Raw genomic sequence first — 18,619 nt, 5'->3', positions numbered from 1 at the left:
TGAATACCAAGCAGTAAATACCCCAATCAAGGAATTACCAATTCAGTAACCACTAAGAACATTCCCACCAACTCTAACAAAGCAAGTCATTTGCATATAATTTATATGAAGCCACTGGGTGAGATCATCCATCACCATGGACTGAGGCATCACCAATATGCTGATGATACTCAGCTGCATGTCTTGGCCCATGGGGAGTTAAGTGTTGCTGTGTCCTCCCTCTTGCAATGCCTGGAGGCTGTTTTAGGGGCTGGGTGGGGAGCAACGGGTTGAAACTAAACCCATGCAAGACCGAGTGGCTCTGGGTCTGGGGTTCATCGGTTCAGGGAGAATTACCACCTTTAGTCTTGGATGGGGTGGCACTACTCCAAACAAAACCTGTGTGCAATCTGGGCGTTCTCCTGGACTCACGACTCCTGTTTGAAGAGTAGGTGGTGGTCGTGGCCAGGAGGGCCTCTGTGCAACTGCGGGTTGTGCACCAGTTACGCCCTTTCCTGGATTAGCGATCCCTATTCACAGTCACTCATGCCCTGGTCACTTACCATCTTGATTATTGCAACACGCTCTACATGGGGCTGCCCTTGAAGAGCATCTGGAAGCTCCAGTTGGTGCAAAATGCAGTGGCCCGCATGGTTTTATGCAGACCCCGGTGTGCACATGTATCACCTCTCCTGCAGCAGCTGCATTGGCTACCAATTTGCTTCCGGGTGCAATTCAAGGTGCTGGTTGTCACCTTTAAAGCCATTCATGGCTTAGGTCCAGGTTATCTGAGGAAACATCTCTTGCCAGTGACATCTACCCAACCCATTAGAATGAGGAGGCAGGGAATGCTGCGGGTCGCACCCCTGAGGGAGATACACCTGGTGGGACCCTGAAGAAAGGCCTTCTCTGTGGTGGCTCCATCTCTCTGGAATATCATTCCCCCAGAGATTAGAATGGTCCCCTTGTTAATACTGTTCTGAAAGGCACTGAAGACCTGGTTTTGCCAGCAGGCCTGGGGAACCCAGAGAGGGATGGAACCCATGAAGTGGCTAGTGTGACCCACTGTCGTCGGGGTGCGGAGGTGGGAGTTGGTTTTGGGGTTTTTTCCCCCCAAATTATGTTCTATTGTACTTTACTAATTTACTTGATTCTTTTTGTTAGTTCTTATTGTTTTTATTTTTTATTTTTGTTTTAAATATGATTTTACATTGTGTAAGCTGCCTCAAGTCGCCATGGGCAAATAGGTGGCAATATAAATCATAGATAGATAGATAGATAGATAGATAGATAGATAGATAGATAGATAGATAGATATAAACTACCCGACACTCACTGGCACTGAAAATGTTACTAAGTCAGGTAATGAAATGACCGCAAGAAAATAAACAGAGAGTACCAAAGACTCCACAGTTCAACCCTGAGTTACACATGTTCTCTTCTATTGAGACAAAATTGTGTGTTTCTGCCCTCCAAAAGAGTTAGTCAGCCTTTGCTTCACTGGAGCAAAATGACATAAGGATGAGCCCTAAAAACTAGACAAAAGCTTCAAGGATGTGATTTTCAAAGAGGCGTTATTTCCACAAACTACACGATTCTACTCTAGTTCAGATTAAAATCTGATATAAAAATTACAAATACATCTCACACTTGTATCCCACAGCTATTGCCTGGTGTTGCCTTGGCTCACTAAAAATTATTGAGTGGAGTTTCCATTCCTTCTTTGACAGAAATATTATGATGTTGTCCTGTTCCAGAAGGCTGGTCTGTATTTGCTCACTCACCTAAGCTGTCACTTGCAGGCAGGAATTATATATATATATAATTTATTTTTGTCAATTGCTTACAAGATAATAGGTATAAGTAAAAACATAGTTATGAATACATGGATACATATAAGAAAAATAAAAATAAAAGAAACAATAGGACAGGGACGGTAGGCATGTTGGTGCACTTATGCACGCCCCCTACAGACTTCTTAGGAAAGGGGTGAGGTCAATAGTAGACAATCTAAGGTTAAAGTTTTTGGAGTTTGGGGAAGAAATATGGGTAAGGCAGTTCAGTAACAAGCAAACTGGAATAGTTCAGGTAGTACTTTTTCACCACTAATCTATGGCTGTGAAAGCTGAATATTAAAAAAAGAGTGAGGGGGAAAATAGAGAGATGCCCTTGAATTATTGTAGCAGAGATAGTAACTAAGAGTACTGTAGACTGCAGAAAGAAACAGTCAATTGGTTCTAGATCAAATAAAGGCTGACTGCTCCCTGGAGAAGATTATCAGCTAGAATGTCTATCATACTGCTACCAGTATTACGATTTAGTTATCACGCCCACTGATTCATAGCTGTTTGGCTCCTATAAATACACCCTGTGCTGTATATTTGTATTAAAATATGAATGGTCATGGATGAAATGTGGAATACATGAGATCCTCTCAAAAGAGACCATAAAGCCAGAGATGATGTCCTCATTTCTGCATCTATTGGAAAAATACCAGAGAGATGATTTTTATGAAGACCCAAGAGTAGGTTCTTAAAACATGGCAGTAAAGCAGTGACACGCAATTGGAAAAGTGGTAGGAAGTGAGAAAATAGTACTAAGCTAGGATTGGTCAAGCCTTCTTACAAGAAATAATAATGAATAGGAACTGTAATACTTTGGAAATATCATATAAATCAAAACTTTGTACATGGTAGGCTTACCACCTCAATTCTGAAATTCATTTGTAGCCTAGCCAGCTAGACTTCTGAGCTGGATATGAACGTATGCAGATATGTATATGTATGCATGCATGGATGGATGAATTATTGGTGTGGTTGATTTATAGGCCATCACAATCAGAAAAGAAATGTATAAAGGTTATATAATAATGGTCTTAAAAGCAACCAAATACCTCTCTGCATGTGTATGAGACAGAAAGTTTGGGAAGCTTTTTGTTTAGACAGAAATCAATAAAATTGTAAATCTGCATTTGCTTGTATGAACCCAGCATCTCTGGATAAGTAGAGAACATTTTATGAGGATCTTCTTTGTGAACCTCCATGTGACAAGCACCTCTCACATACTCTGGGAATGTAATGAGGTAAATGAGAGATAGGAAAAAGGGATTGCTCAGGATGAAGGAAATAGGAGGAGGAGATAATCAATAGAATGGAAGGATGGGATCAAAAACATGTGGAACTACACTTGAAAAGAGACACATTATTAAACACAGGTAGAAGCAGTGGGAATTTGTCCATGCAATTAGAATCCATCTTGATGACACCTAATTAAATGTGTGGTGCTAATTACTCTTGCAGATGATGAGCAAGCTGTAAAATGAGGGTCTGGATAATCTGGAGATAAACAAAGACCAAATTTCTTGGATACACAGTTGTCCAATTAAAGAGTGCTTTTTTTTTTCTTGATCAGCTCATTACACATCCAGCCCACTTTTTTTTTTCTTCTAAAGAAGCCATAAGTAGAAAGAGGTAAGTCTTTGCATGCTCTTCCCCTTCCTTTAACAAGAGTGGGTACTCCATATTTTGCTTTTTAATTCTTTTACTTGGAAAAAAAAAACCCTTGGAAGTCATTTTAGGAACAGCCTGACATAAAGAACAGTATGAAGAGAAGAAAGTAGCAGTGAATTTTATTTAGCTCAGAACGGAAAATGTTTCATTTTTTTTTTTTACAGAAATCTGTTCACATCTATCCAAGTCATGATGAGCAAAGGGGATTATATTTTTCTACAGAGAAATGACAGCATTACCTCTCTTCCCCCATGACATGGGTGCTCCTTTATATCAATACAAAGAGGGAGGATTATGGTAATTATTTGAACCACTACCATAATCTTCCCTCTCTATATTGATATAAAATAGAATTACCCCATAATAGAAAATCCAAGATTCATCGCGCATTGGTGTACATCAATCTTTGCTGGTCTGATGCCTTCCAGCTGTGTTGGACTGCAATCCCATCATTCCCAGTTCTTATGCAAAGGAAAAAGTTTAGGAGGAGGAGGAGGAGGAGGAGGACGAGGAGGACGAGGAGGAGGAGGAGGAGGAGGAGGAGGAGGAGGAGGAGGAGGAGGAGAAAGGAGAAGGAGAAGGAGAAGGAGAAGGAGAAGGAGAAGAAGAAGAAGAAGAAGAAGAAGAAGAAGAAGAAGAAGAAGAAGAAGAAGAAGAAGAAGAAGAAGAAGAGGAGGAGGAGGAGGAGGAGGAGGAGGAGGAGGAGGAGGAGGAGGAGGAGGAGGAGGAGGAGTTGTTTAAAACAAAGAAAATCTACTGCATCTTACGTGCAGAATGATTTTCTTTAAAAAAAAATCATTTTTAAAGCTCTTGAATCTCCTGTAAAGAAAGCAAGCAAAAATGATCTACAGCTGCCACTTCAAAAACTGACATTTTATCTTGAAATCGCAAGTAATTAAGCCAGTCACACCTCTGCCATACCAGCAGGGTACCTCCTTTCCTTTCTTTTTCTTCTTAATTATGTTATGTTTCTGGCAGTTTCCCCCCTCCCATCTCTCAATGCACCTCTAATTGTGCCAAAATGAACATGAGGACAGCAGCAGAAAGCATGACAAAGTGTCAAGACATCTGACAAGCTCCCTTAGAACTGATGCATTTCGAAGGCCAACTTTTGCATCCAGTTCATGCCAAAATGAAAGTAAATGGTATTCTTAGAAGAGGCCCTATAAGGTAGGCTCAGGGCCTGAAAAGACTGCCATCTACTAAATGCTGCTTTGCTTCCTTGCTCATGTATTTTGATTTGATTTAAGGCTGCCCAACTCCAGAATGACTCTATGTAGCTTAAATTATAAACAAATAGACAAAACAAATATTAGACAAAAAAAACCAGACAATTTGATCTAGTAGTGAAGGTGCTGACTTAGAAACCAGGAGATTCTAGTCCTGCCTTAGAAACGAAAACCAGCTGGGTGACTTTGAGTCAATCACCTGCAGATGGTAAGTTCCAGATCTGCCTTAGGCATGCAAGTTGGTTCAATGACTTTGGGCTAATCGCCAGGAGATGGTGAATTCTAGTCCCACCTTAGGCATGAAAGGAGGCTGGGTGATTTTGGGCCAATCGCCCTCTCTCAACCCAATCCTCTTCACAGGGTTTTTGTGGGTAAAATAGGAGGGGGAAGGAGTACTATGTATGCTTGCTGCCTTATGTTACCTAAATAGTAATAAAGGTGGGGTAAAAAAAAAAGAATAAATAAAAGAAACAAGAGGCAAACAAACCACGAGGCCACACAAAATATACCTGACACAGCTCAGCAGTCACCCTGTCCCAGATTCAGGGATGGGAATCAGGTTTTTAAGGATTTCCAGAATCCCAATAGGGTGGGAAGCACATGAATTCTGGAGGTGGAGGGTATTCCAGAGGGCAGGTGCTGCAATGGAGTGCTTTTCTGTACCAAGTGCATTTTGTGTATCTTTAATCCCTGATACTGTATGAATTCGCCTGGTTGCGCAGATCCTACAGCTTCAGCAAAATCCTTGGTGACCTCTAGATGTGTCAGTCTTAATCTCTCATAACCTCTAGCCAGAAATAGATAATAAGAATTGAAGTCAAACATATTGAAGTACATTGAACCAGGAGTCTTGTTTTACAAGATCTGACCAGCAACCTTGTCACCTGGCAATGATTAATTTGTGTTTTGGAGGCCCAATCAAAAACATAAAGGCAGCCTAAAAGATGAACACTACTTATCTTGCATATATAGAAGAAAAACTAAGCTGTTTTGTTATCTTTCTTTGTTTACCTCCTTGCAAACTACAGGACAATGAATTAAGCTTGCAGTTAAGATGTGCCCACTAATTGATAGCTGTTATTAGCAGCGTTAAAGGATCTCCTGCTCTGCATCCAGGCAACAATGCAGCAGAGGTACCACTGGGGTCCTTTTAGTCTAGAATGAAGTATACAGGAAATTCTAGACTTACAACCTTTTCTTTCGACCATTCAAAGTTCCAATGGAACTGAAAAAACGTGATGTATTATCAGTCCTCACACTTACCACCATTGCCGCATTCCCATCATCACAGGATCAAAATTTGGGACTTTGTCAACCAGCATGTACTTACATCCCAGGGTCATGTGATCACCATTTGTAACCTTTCCAGTTGTCTTCCAACAAGCAAAGCCAATGGGGGAAAGCTGGATTCACTTAGCAACCACATAGTTCAACCACATAGTTCAACTGCAGTGATTCATTTAACAGCATAGCAATTTTTTTTTGTAAAATCAGGCATGGCTCACTTAACAACTGCCTTGCGTGGCAACAGAACTTCTGGTCCTAATTGTGCTCATAAATTGAGAACTACGCGTATTCCCAGAATCTCTACATTAGGGACAATTCAGCACCAGAGAAATGGACAGCTCTCCCTCTTCAGAGGCACCTACTGGTTGAGGGCAAGGCAAGATCTCGGTACCAGAATTAGATAATGCAAAATGAAGAAATCACATTTTCTTCAAAATGAATTTTTCTATCTCATTGCATTGAAAAAATATGCAGTGTGGGGTGGTAGTAGAATTGGACTGTGCACAATTGCCCAAACCTAGAATGAAATTATCATTCCATGTTATTTTCTTGCACAAAAATAAAACAGATTCTTGAAAAATATCTCCATATTGTGAACATATATGTGCTGAGGAAGGGAAGAAGCAAAAAACCTGTTATTATAAGAATAATAAGATGGTCAGTACTAATCCAGAAGCCTGCTTTTATTAATTAACTGTCAGGGTTAGCACAAGCAAAGTCAGAAGTAAAGGTTCCTGAGAAGAAGTCAATCAGCATATATAATAATGTCCACTTCTACTGAAAAATAATTGGTTCTCAGAGTGCTAGGGTGCATGGATTTTTTAAAAAATAGCAATATATCAGAAATGAACCTTGGGTCTGCTAAATATATGGCTTAAGTTTGCAGCTGTTGGTTTTCTTCATATTAATAGCTTTTCTAGTATCTGTAACAAAAATATATCTTATCAAGAACTGCGTTCTTCAATCTCTGCCTGCGAGCCTTTGAGTTCAAATATCAGTCTGGAAGGGAGCTGACATTAGCTAAGATTTGTTGACTTGGATTCCTTGTCTTCCCCTGGGCAGATCCCAGTCTTCAAAGTCACTACTGTCATGTCTTCAGCTATTTCATCATATCTTAGCACAAAGATGTGCCTGATATTATCCTCTTTTCACAGACGGAGAAGTGAGTTTTGCCATCTGACCAACATCACCCTGAGAAATCTCCGAAACACAAGATGCTCCAGCTCAATGCAACCAAGTGGAGGAGAGGAACACAGAACTAAAGCCTGGAGGGATGGTATCAGAAGTCTGCAAAAATAGCTGCCAAACTGTAATGCTTAATTAGGATCGAAGGGGAAAATCACTATGTATATGACTAGAGAGTAATCATATCAGCTATGATGAATGTTGATTAAATTTAAATTTAATTGAAAGAAAATTAAAGTTAGCTTCTGGCCTGGACCCACCCACTTCTGCTTGAAATGCAGAACCAGGCATGCAAAGCAAAGGCCATCTGTAATCTTCAGTCTGAAAAAAAATGAGCAACGTGCCAGCAGAAATTCTCTGCTTTTCTCCAGAACTAATAACCCGCATTTCATCTTAGGCAGCAGAGCTATCAGATAAATTTTGAAGAATCACATTTATTTATTTATGAATCAGATTTATGTAGCCGTCTATCTCACTAAAAGTGAGTTTGGGTGGTACACAACAATCAGATAAAGAACAACAAGTACAGAAACAACAAAGAAAACATTAAAAGCCATATTAATAAGAATGATAAAAGCAAAAAAATACAGGAGGATTAAAAATGGCCACCTGAATGATAGAGCCATTTCATCCCCGGGCCTGACAACATAGCCGGGTCTCCAGAGTTTTTTTCAGAATATTAAAGTGGATGGAACTAATTTAATGTTTGAGGGGGAGAGGAGGGAATGTCCTGTAAAGCTGGCACCACAGAAAAGAAGACATGTCTTCTGGAACCCATCCAATGAAGATTCTTAACCAAAGGTACCTGCAACATGTCTTTTCCGACAGATCTAATGAGACAGGCTGATATAACCTGGGAAATGTGGTCCCTCGAATGCTATAAGAAATGTCCATGTTGAGCCCAAGGGAAGAGTCAAACACATCATCTGCCTTGAGTCCCTTTGTGGCCGCAAGAGATCTTAGTCCAACCCACCTTCAAATCCATTGGCTCTTCTCTACTGTCAATTCACTTTGACTGTTAGTAGTTCTGATTCTTACAGAGAGCTTAAACTTGCAATAAACCTCTATATTCACTTGGACTGCCTGGATCTCCTGATTTCTTGCACTTGACAGATGCCATGAAGCCCCTTAAAGGTGAAAACCAGTACCTTGACTTGGACCTTGAAACTGGCAACCAATGCACCTCATGGAGAAGAGGGGTAGGGTAACACATGACTGTTGACATTCCAGTTCAGCAATGTATATAACGTTGAAAGTTCTTCATTCTAAGATGGTATTATCACAACTCCATAGAAGATTCTGCTGAGCAAGTACACACCTAGATTCCCACCCAGGCCTAGAACATGGTACTGCATATCATCTCAAGGACTCCTTATCTGAGTAAGTCAGGGAAGAATCTTTTCCCAGGTGACAGTTGCAGTTTCTCTCATGCTGGGAAAAAATTGGGAAGAATCTGGTAGCCTCTTTTCTGGCTAATGTTCAGAGACACCTTTTGATGTACGTGTGCATTCATATATTGTATCATTTCATATCAGTATCTCATCAATAAATATATTTGATCTGAATATATGGTGTCAGGGAATCTCAGCCATTCTCAAGAAACACAATGGGGCTCTAACACAATACAATTGTTTATTGGTAAGGTACTTAAAATCTGTTTCATGGGTAAGCAGCCTGTCTTCTCCTCCTCCCTCCCTTCCTCCCCCGCCCTCTCCAGTTTAAATCCTACATTGGTCTACTCTATGGATATGATGAAGTGAGATGCAGCGGAAGAAAGCTTCTGATTTTTAATCAGATTGTTAATCAGAAAGAATGCTATCAGATTTCTGATATTTTTTTTGCCACTCTAGACCAAAAGCTGTTCTCCTACACTTATATTTGGGAATAAATCAAGAGTATAATCAACCACCCTCAGGTTATTGGCAGGCTTGCAGAGCAAAAGATGAATGGCAAGTCTTTTTCAACAGGAGAACCCCTTCCAACATTAGAAGGAGATCCAATTCTTGGGAACTTCTTCCATCATTGTCACTCACACTATCTCTTGAATAGCCAAGCAACTAACTTCAGAATTAGTTTAGTTTACATTTTGAAACTTCTGATTCTGTGTTTTGTACTTTCATTTTTGTTAAGGTTCTTGAGTAAGAAATTAGGGTATTGGTTGAATAACTTGCAGACATGCATATATGTCAATCATTGGCACAGTGTCTTGATAACACAATTCAATTAATGCAGCAAGACGAAATATACTCACACTTTAGTGTACTCCCAGGTCACACATTGTTGATGTGAGGTGCCCTGGAGGACAAGTAGAAAGAGGGTGATGTGACAAATCCATCTATTCCTTCCTTCCTTCCTTCCTTCCTTCCTTCCTTCCCCCCCTGTCCCTCTTCTCTCCCTTCCATCCATCCATCCATCCATCCATCCATCCATCCATCCATCCATCCATTTTCATATATTAATTTCTAATTGATAAGTGGGTTTTCCTTCTTCAGAGGGAATATCAGTAAAGATTTCAGAGGCTGCCTAAGCATTCAATGCACGTTAAACTGTGTTGCTGTTTCCTATGTTCCCTGTTAGACAGTAAAATATTGCAAAAAGGTGGGGTAGAAATGAAGTATAAATTGCAAGAATAATTACATTCTCTCTTAATTACAACAGATCTGATCTAACTACAGCAAACAAAAAAAACCCTGATCTTCTTTTTCTCCAGTAGTTTTTCAGGAGTAAAAATGAAATACAGGTAGTCCTCAACTTACAACAGTTCATTTAGTGACCGTTCAAAGTTAGAATGGCACTGAAAAAAGTGACTTATGACTGTTTTTCACACTTACAACCTTTGCAGCATCCCCATGATCATATCATCAAAATTAAAATGCTTGGCAACTGGCTTATATTTATGACCATAGTTGTGTCCCAGGGTCAGGCGAACACATTTTTGCAGCCTTCTGACAAGCAAAGTCAATGGGGAAGCCAGATTCACTTAACAACTAGGTTACTAACTTATCAACTGCAGTGATTCACTTAACAACTGAGGCAAGAAAGGTCATAAAAGGGGGCAAAACTAATTAAATGTATCACTTAACATAAATTTTGGGCTCAATTGTGGTTGTAAGTCAAGGACTACCTATCGTGGAGATAGTGTGTGTGTCTGTGTGTGTGAGAGAAAGAGAAAGAGAAACACACACACACTCCAATACTACTTATTTTTCTGATACTTTCTCTCAGCAACTTTTTATTCCACAGGTGTTTGTTGGCTGTCACTAATGCTACTCATTACGGAAATTCCCTTGAAATCAAAGTCGCATTTCAATATCAAAACGCAAGATAGTCCTTGAGTTATGACCAACCTTAGAATGGGGACTTACAACCCCATTCAATGTTCAATGTTCCTCTGGTTGGGCCCCTTCCACAGTCATGTGACCCAACGCTGCTTGATAACATGGCCACATTTATGGCTGTTGGCAATGCCCCATTGTCATTATGACCATGTTTTACAATAGTTTTGCAAAACTGGCATCTACTTCTGGTTTTTAGCAAAATTGTTTGCATGGCAAACCATTGGTTTGGTTAATAACTGTGGCATTTGCTAATGACCATGACATTTGCTTAATTACCACCACAAAAAACAGTCATAAAATCAGATAACCTGTTTTATGACTGTCACAACTTATGACCCTAATGGTCTGGCTTCAGTACAGTCATATGTCCAGGACAACCTGTATAGACATAGTCCTGACTATGTTCCCAGACAACAAAAGGATGCTAGAACTGTTCTTCTGCATCCAGGGTTTCCTCTGCACACATACCAGGTTTGGCCTTGGTTACTCAACCTCCAGCCATAGAGCATTATTTTGTAGCACCAAGTGATGATGGAACGTTTAAGTCAAGAGCTTGTCTTTTAATTATACTGGGCTGGACTATTCTAACCACCTCAAAGGCTAAGATGTCAGGAGACCCCACACTTACATTGATAATATGGGACAACTCCACTGTAATCAAGGGTTCCACGGCCTTCGTTGGTGGCTTCACTGTCACTGTGAGAACTTTGGACATGACCGCTAAAGGACTTCTGTTGGTGAAATTGGCAATGTCACTGGAATGAGAATGCATTCAGAATAAACATGTACCAACAGATGTGTTGCTGCAAACACATTACCGGCTGGAGTTTTGGTAGATTTGGTAGATCTTGTGGCAATCTGGTAGATCTACTCACCTAGGAGGAGGCAGAATTAATCCCAAGGTGCGATACAAGATGGCGCCAATGACAAAATAAGCCGAGTCATCTGTTTCTTCAGACAGAGGGAGAAAGAAGGACAAGAGCCACGTGGATTAATGCAGCAGCTAAAGGCCCATTTGTGGGACATAACATCAGGACTTTGGTGTCTTTAAACAAGACTCAGAGCAATGAGAAGACCCCAAAAACTACAACTGCCAGAAAGAACACATTTGTAAGATTTTAGGAATGCATTAAGTGATTTATATATTGAACAAAGAAAGAAGTGGTGGCAAAATCCTACAGAATCTCTATCATGTTCCTGAGGAAACTGCATCAGCTGAATATCTGTCTGGACAATCCTTTCTTATGCTAATGCTTGTGCGAAAGACCAAAGCAAACTGTATCTGTAAGACAGGATCTAATCCTTACAACTCAATAAGGATTTTAAAATATATTATTTTATTCCAAGGTATAATTTTTCTGGTTTCTGAGTGGAAATTCAAGCATATGGCAGGTTCATTCATTTCAGCTTTATAACATATGCATGTATATCATATAAAAGGGGCTATAAATATCTAAGCCTCACATTTCCACCTCTGATTAGAAATCTGGGGAAAAAAGTTGGACTTTCCCAATAGCTGAGACAAAATCTATAACTGGAATGCCAAATCAAAATTAGAACTATCACGTCCAACTCTGTGAATCAGTTATAATAATAACAACACTTCAGTCCAGCCTATATAATAATGTCTGTAAGCAAAGATTAGCAATAATGTCAGAGACAAAAGAATCTGGCTTTAAAAACTGGTGTTTTGGCAGTCATGCCCAAGCAAATAAATCTAAAATGTTCTGAACTCTTTCCAATTTATCTATAAAGATTGGATTAAAAAAAACTGAACAGAGCATTTTGCAATTCTTCCTTCTCTTTCTTAGGAGTAACATTATCCCTCCATCATTCTACTTTGCTGATCTGAATAGCAATAGCACTTAATTTAAATACTGCTTTACAGCACTTTACAGCCCTCTCTAAACGAGTCAGCATTTTGCCCCCCAACAATCTGGGTCCTCATTTTTATCCACCTCAGAAGGATGGAAGGTTGAGTTAAGCCTGGTGAGATTTGAACTGCCAAATTGCAGGCAGCCGGCAATCAGCAGAACTAGCCTGCAGTTCTGCATTCTAACCACTGCACCACCTGGCACCGCTGCTCATAGATCATTTACATAAAGAGATCATTTTTATGTCTTTTTCAGGTCAAAACTGTTTTCAGAGGGTGAACTGTTTTTTTTTTTCCTACTCTTGAGAGAAATATTCAGAAGGCTCATATCTAAGAAAAACTTCTTTTTTATAATGCAGCTTATAGTTACCTTTATTACTTTGATGGATCTATTAGGGGTAGTCCTCAAAATGTCAGCAGGGCCTCAGCAAAAAGACAATGCCCAAAACGCCTGTTTTTTTTCAACCTTAGCAACTCTGAGATGGGTAGATGTCAATTCCCAGAATTCCTGGGTTGGAATGAGTTGGAGAATTCTGGGAATTAAAGTCCACCCATCTGAAAGTTACCAAAGTTGAGAGACACTGTCCTAGGCATTTTGATGAGAATCTCTTCTAAAACCTAGCATTCTTCAGAAAGACCCACTGTCTCCTAACTCAATGGCAGAAAAGCATCTGGGAGCACATGTCTTATTCAAGCTGTCCAACCCTCTTCTAACCACTATTCCTAGGTCAGAGGTGGTATTCAGAAGGTTCTGACTAGTTCTGAAGAACTGGTAGTGGAAATTTTGAGTAGTTCAGAGAACTGGAAAATACCACCTCTGACTGGAGATTTTACAGCATCCTTTCCCTGCCATGCCCACCAAACCACGCCCACAGAACCGGTAGTAAAAAAAATTGAATCCCACCACTGCCCCAGGTCTCCGTTATCTCCCACCTCTATCCACCCTCAATGAGTCAGTCCCTTGTGCAGGCTACGTACCAGATGAGGAGAGATTGAGCACTTCTTTGGGAATGAAGATCTTGTCTTCAGAGTGGCGGGCCCAATCCTTCATGCCCCGACGTCCTTTCATGGGGAAATTGATATCACTGGACACAGCAGAAACCGGCTCTCTCTGGATGCTAATCACTGCCATGGGAGGAAAGGGGACAGAGAGGAGAAGAGGAAAGGAGGAGTGGGTATTACTCTGGGTTAGAGTTCAGGAAATAAAGAACACATCCTTGGCCTTCTACAGCAGTGACAGAAAAGAGGTTTAGAACACCTTCCTTGGTGGCCATCAAACTCCCATTTCACTACAGGTTTATAAAGGTTATTTTAATTTTTAAAAAATGCAGAGGACACACTGCAAAGCAAACATAACACCATCTGCTAACATCTACAGGTAGTCTTCAACTTGCAACTGTTCATTTAGGGACTTACAAGTTACAATGTTGAAAAAAGTGACTCACAACCAGTCCTCATGCTTATCACCATCACAGCATTCATGGTCATTTCATCAGAATTTGGGGGCTTGGCAACCAGCATGCATTTATGACAGTTGAAACATCCTGGGATCATGTGATCACCATGTCAAGTTTCCAAATAATGTGTCCCTCAGTGCCTGTGACACCACTGGCAACCTTCCCAATCAACTTACAAAAAGTATGTGGGTACCTTGATTCACATAACAATTGTATGATTCACTAAATTGCAGTGATCCTCCATGGCAAAATGGTCATATAATCAAGTGTGACTCATTTAACCTGACTTAGCCACCCAAATTCAGGTTCCAAAAGTTGAAGACTACCTGAATATTCTTTTGGAGAATCATCTTTGGGTCCCTCAAAGTCTTACACACAGCATCTTCAGATGGGAATGAATTCCTTCACCTTCTGAAAAAATGTGTGTTTTTTGATTTACCACGCCCACTAGGGAGCCAGTTGGGAACAGGCAAGTTTCCCTTGGTAGGCATTCTGTGAGCATGCCAACCAAAGGCTCTCAAAAGTTGTAAGTCACTCTTGGCCTAGAAGGATTTCCTTGGGCCAGTTCTAGAGTAACAGCTAGGAAACTCACCATCAGAGGCAATGGATGCAAGCTGGTTTACTATCAATGATAGTAGGACACCGAAGACAGTAGGACAATAAGTGAGAGGCAGAACTTCCAGAACAGAAAAAAAAGAAGGAAGGCTTTGGAAGAAACTTAGCCTTTTGCTTTTGTCCAGCTTGGAGATCAATATCCTTCCCTGCCTCATCTTTCATTCTTCACCCTCTTTTGCTTAAGATCCATTAAAATGTTTTCAATCTCTTGGAAATACAGGGACACATCTTAGGATATGGTGGTATCTCAAAGAAGCAGGAAAGAAGTTTGAAACACTTTCTTCAAGAAGTGAATTAAGTGAAAAATAGTTGTGAACTTTTGTGGGTGGGAAAAAAAAAACAATCCCACAATTTTTATAATGTTAACTAGAGATATTTCCAGAAGCCATAAGATGGATGCTGGGAGCTGCATACATCTTGTAAATCACCTCCCTCTGCTCTACCATGAAGTTTACAATGGGTTGCAAGAGACTAGGCCTGAAGAAGACTCTGTCATTGCCCAGAACCCATTCCCTGTCCCAAGCCCCAAAGAAACCATTCATCTGTCCAGTCCCTTCCAGTTGCTTACCCAAGTTGTCAGTAACAATAAGGGAACTCTGGAAAGCCTTGAGGGCACCTCCTACCAGATGGATGAAATCTTCAACCACTTTCATGAGAAGGACAGAACCAGGCAACACCTGTGCAGGGAATGCAGGAATCAGAATTAATGATTAATTAATTCCTACTCCAGTGGGAATGAGAGACTTCCAAATCCCCCAGAAGCACAGGTCCATGGCCAGCAACACACCTGTTGTGCATCTTCCCATTTCTCCCTGTTTTCTGCATCTACCATGTAGCTCACAACCTGGAAGAAACGCTGGAGGGAGAGAGGAGAAGGTGAAGGAAAGAGACCAGATGGTGCAAAACAGTTATAATATTTATGACAAATTGGCCTTAGGCAGTTTTCTCAATTTCCCAGCAGCAAATTCCACTCAACCCCATTTTTATATCTCTTTATATATTTGGCTGAAAATATTTTGCTTGAATATTCATGCTCATTTTTTAAACATTCAGAAGCATTTTCTAGGACCCCCTGTGATTGCAAGTCATTCCTGCCATTATTAAATGTAGAATTCTGTACATATCTACCCTTCCCCACTTGTATGTGCATATTCGGAGTGATGCCCATATTTCAAGCTTTCAAAAAAAAAATGAGTTCTATTTATTTTGGAGGCTGAAATGGCTCTGTTTGTATACAATTTAACATTAAGCAATTTTTATCGTTCCCTGCCTTTGTGTAAAGCCGCAATACGAACAGGCTCAAAAATTAAGAGGCAGAATCCACCTGAGATATCCCACTAGTCATTGTAATGTGTTTCTTTTGCATTTCTCCACAAATGCCTCCTAGTGGGGCATAGATCAAGAGGTAGAAAAACTGCTTTTTCATACAAGTTCAGCCCTAACATGTCCAGATTTAGCTGAAGAAACGCCTGTCAATAAACTACTGATTAGCCATTGTAAGCAATGTGGGGCCTGGATGATTGGGCTTAAAAAAAGCCATGTGATGTGTTCTTGTTGTCCCACGGTGCCTAAACAAATAGATATATAATGTCTGCCCATGATGGCCTACTTTGTTTAGCTCCTAAAGAAAGGGATTGTCTCCCCAACTCAGCATCCTAACCCATAATCTTCCCAATCTCAGTAGCATCCCAGCAGCAGTAGCGATCCCCAAACTCTGATGTCAAAATAACAATATGAGCTTGATGGCATTATTACGGACATGCTGCAATTAGAAGCAAGCATGTGAGTCATAGTTTTACATGATGATGTCAGCAAGCATGAGGTTATTTGGACACCAAGTTCCCAATCTCAGCATATGCAATGCAGCCAGTTTCTTCAGCTCCAACGACCTCATGGACTTAGTCAAAGAATGGTTTCTTCTCCTTCAGATGTCAACATAATACCTGCACGTCATCTGAGGAAGGAATATAGGTGGCTCTTTTGTAAGTATCTGTGACATTGCGCAAAATCTCCACTGAGAACAGCAGGTCCCCACTGTAATAGCTTCGGCGGGCAACAAGTTCCAGCAGGCTACGGACCACTTGTGACATGCCCTCACCTGCCAGCATTCGCTGGCCCTTAGCCAGGTGCTCACGGAGCTTAAGGATGAGATGGAGAGGAAGAGAAAGGGAACAAGGTCAGGTCACGGATTACAACCAAAGATATGTTTGCTCTTCAGGCCCAACACATGAAAAAATGTCATTACAACATCCTAGGACTTCTACTTGTTCCTTAAATATTATGATGAAGACCCGAGAGATTTCTGCATGGTAGTCAGGACTTTTGCTCCTTCTGAAGCCAACTGATTCTGCACCAACTGATTAGCACTAGATGAGCTTTCTCCTCAACTTTGGGAAGAGGACCTCCACAGAAGCCCATAAAAAGAACCGAATTTCAGCAGGAGCTGAACCTAAAGTCCTGGAAGTTGTTCAGTTGATTTAGATCTTTGCACCGTTTAGGAGAGAGAGAGTCAGGATGGACTTCTCTATACCAAATCTTCAACTCTCTATAAATACTTTCTAAGGTCAGTGGTTAACACTTTCAAGAGCTTCTAGGAAAGCTTAAGCAACCCTTCTTAAATTCTACCCACAAGTTACGGAGGGAAAATCCTAGGAAACAACTCAGCAGAAATGGAAAAATACAAGGTTTCTGGATCTCTTCAATTTTCTCCCTAAGGCAAGATCTTTATTTTTCTCCCTACTTCTTAAGACTTGAATTAGTAAGATTGTCCAGGTAAGCAACTTTTGGCAACTCAGCTAAAGAGCACAGCTTCCATGCTCAGCCAGATTAACACAAACCTCAATTTTCCCTTGTGAGAATTTACTGAGAAATCAACACACATAGGATTATACTGCTCAGCCAATATTAATTTGATGAAATAATTCCTAACACCGTTTCTTTCATCTTTATTGCCAGAGTATTTGTAGGCATTTTTATTTTCTGTCATAGCAAGGAGAGACAGTAAATGTAGTAAGAGGTACTGGACTGAGAGCAGGGGGCTCCAGGTTCGAGCCTTCCCTCATCTATGGAACTTCCTGGATAAGTTTGAACAGCTTCCTCTCTTTTAACCCAGTCTATCTCACTGGGTTGTAGTTGGGGAACATGGAAGGAGGCCGTACTACATACACTGATTTGATTCTGAATGAAAGGGAAAGCTATAAATCTAGTAAAAATCAATCTTAACACCAGCTACCAGAGACTGATTGAACTAGGTTTTATGTGAGGATTTGAAAGAGGGGACAAGCTGATCCTCTACATGTTTTTAAAGTTGGGTGTGTGGGGGTGTGAGTGTGGGTGATGAGGGTGTGCATGAAAGACAAAACATCAATGTGGGATTTTGAGGAAAATGATTGGAAGTAGCAATTCTCTCAGGGAATTCTGTCTTGTATATCTATGGAAGAGTCAACTTGTACCTGGAATTAGCAAGTATTTTTTTTTCTCCCTCCTGGGATCCAGGATTTTCGTACTACCTGGAGAGGAGGCTTAAAACCACCACCCTTCTTCTTCACTGGAGAGTTGGTTTTACAAAAAGTGACCTGAAAGTAAGTATGTCTGTTGGTGTATCAAGAAAGTTCAGCTAGGAAGACGGCAGAAACAAGACAGAAGCCAAGACGAAAGCAGAGAAACCTCCAACCCAACATCAGGCAACTTAGCAGTCTTCAGTAGTCTTCAGGCAGCAAGAAAAAAAAAGAATCTTCCATTATCTGAGGGGCTGCCACACAGAAGAGGGGCTGGAGTTATTCTCCAAAGCATCAGAAGAGAAGGACGAGAAGGACTGAGTGGAAGATCTCTCTCATTGACGAGAGATCCAAGCTGGACCTAAGGAGAAATCCAGAAGTTGTGGGTGCTCCATCTCTGGATGTTTTCAAGAAGAGACTGGACAACCAGTTTTCCATAATGGTATAGCGTCATAATGGTATAGGATCAGCAGGATTAGAAGATGTCCAAGGTCCCTCCCAACTCTACTATTTGGTATTCTGTCACATCTCAGAGCTGAGAGACCATAGAGAGGCAGAACCGAGTGATGGGGGAGGAAGACAGTCCAACTAACCACCTGAAAGCCCACAAAAGCCTGAAAACCCAATCAAGCCCACCACATGCAGCAGCC

General features: G+C 40.8%; 1 protein-coding gene across 6 annotated transcripts in view; it reads right to left on the bottom strand.

Moving 5' to 3' along the window:
• The window catches only part of ADGRB2 (adhesion G protein-coupled receptor B2), a 263,888-nt gene that overhangs the window by 67,399 nt on the left and 177,870 nt on the right, over positions 1 to 18,619 (bottom strand). For 3 of the 6 annotated variants that reach the window (XM_087939545.1, XM_087939549.1, XM_087939550.1), the window contains exons 9-15: positions 16,416 to 16,610; positions 15,260 to 15,328; positions 15,041 to 15,149; positions 13,379 to 13,525; positions 11,403 to 11,478; positions 11,156 to 11,282; positions 9,441 to 9,484 (exon numbers count right to left, since the gene is read on the bottom strand). In XM_087939545.1, the coding sequence (XP_087795671.1) occupies positions 9,441 to 9,484; positions 11,156 to 11,282; positions 11,403 to 11,478; positions 13,379 to 13,525; positions 15,041 to 15,149; positions 15,260 to 15,328; positions 16,416 to 16,610 (767 nt within the window). The remainder of the gene's footprint in view (positions 1 to 9,440; positions 9,485 to 11,155; positions 11,283 to 11,402; positions 11,479 to 13,378; positions 13,526 to 15,040; positions 15,150 to 15,259; positions 15,329 to 16,415; positions 16,611 to 18,619) is intronic. The other 3 variants (XM_087939547.1, XM_087939546.1, XM_087939548.1) reach the window with 3 other exon arrangements.

The sequence above is a fragment of the Pseudonaja textilis genome, chromosome 10 (assembly GCF_049901715.1).
Source record: "Pseudonaja textilis isolate UNSWEBS1 chromosome 10, rPseTex1.2, whole genome shotgun sequence".
Lineage (NCBI taxonomy): Eukaryota > Metazoa > Chordata > Lepidosauria > Squamata > Elapidae > Pseudonaja > Pseudonaja textilis.
The sequence above is the reverse complement of the archived record's forward strand: the minus strand, read 5'-3'. Positions and strand labels throughout refer to the sequence as shown.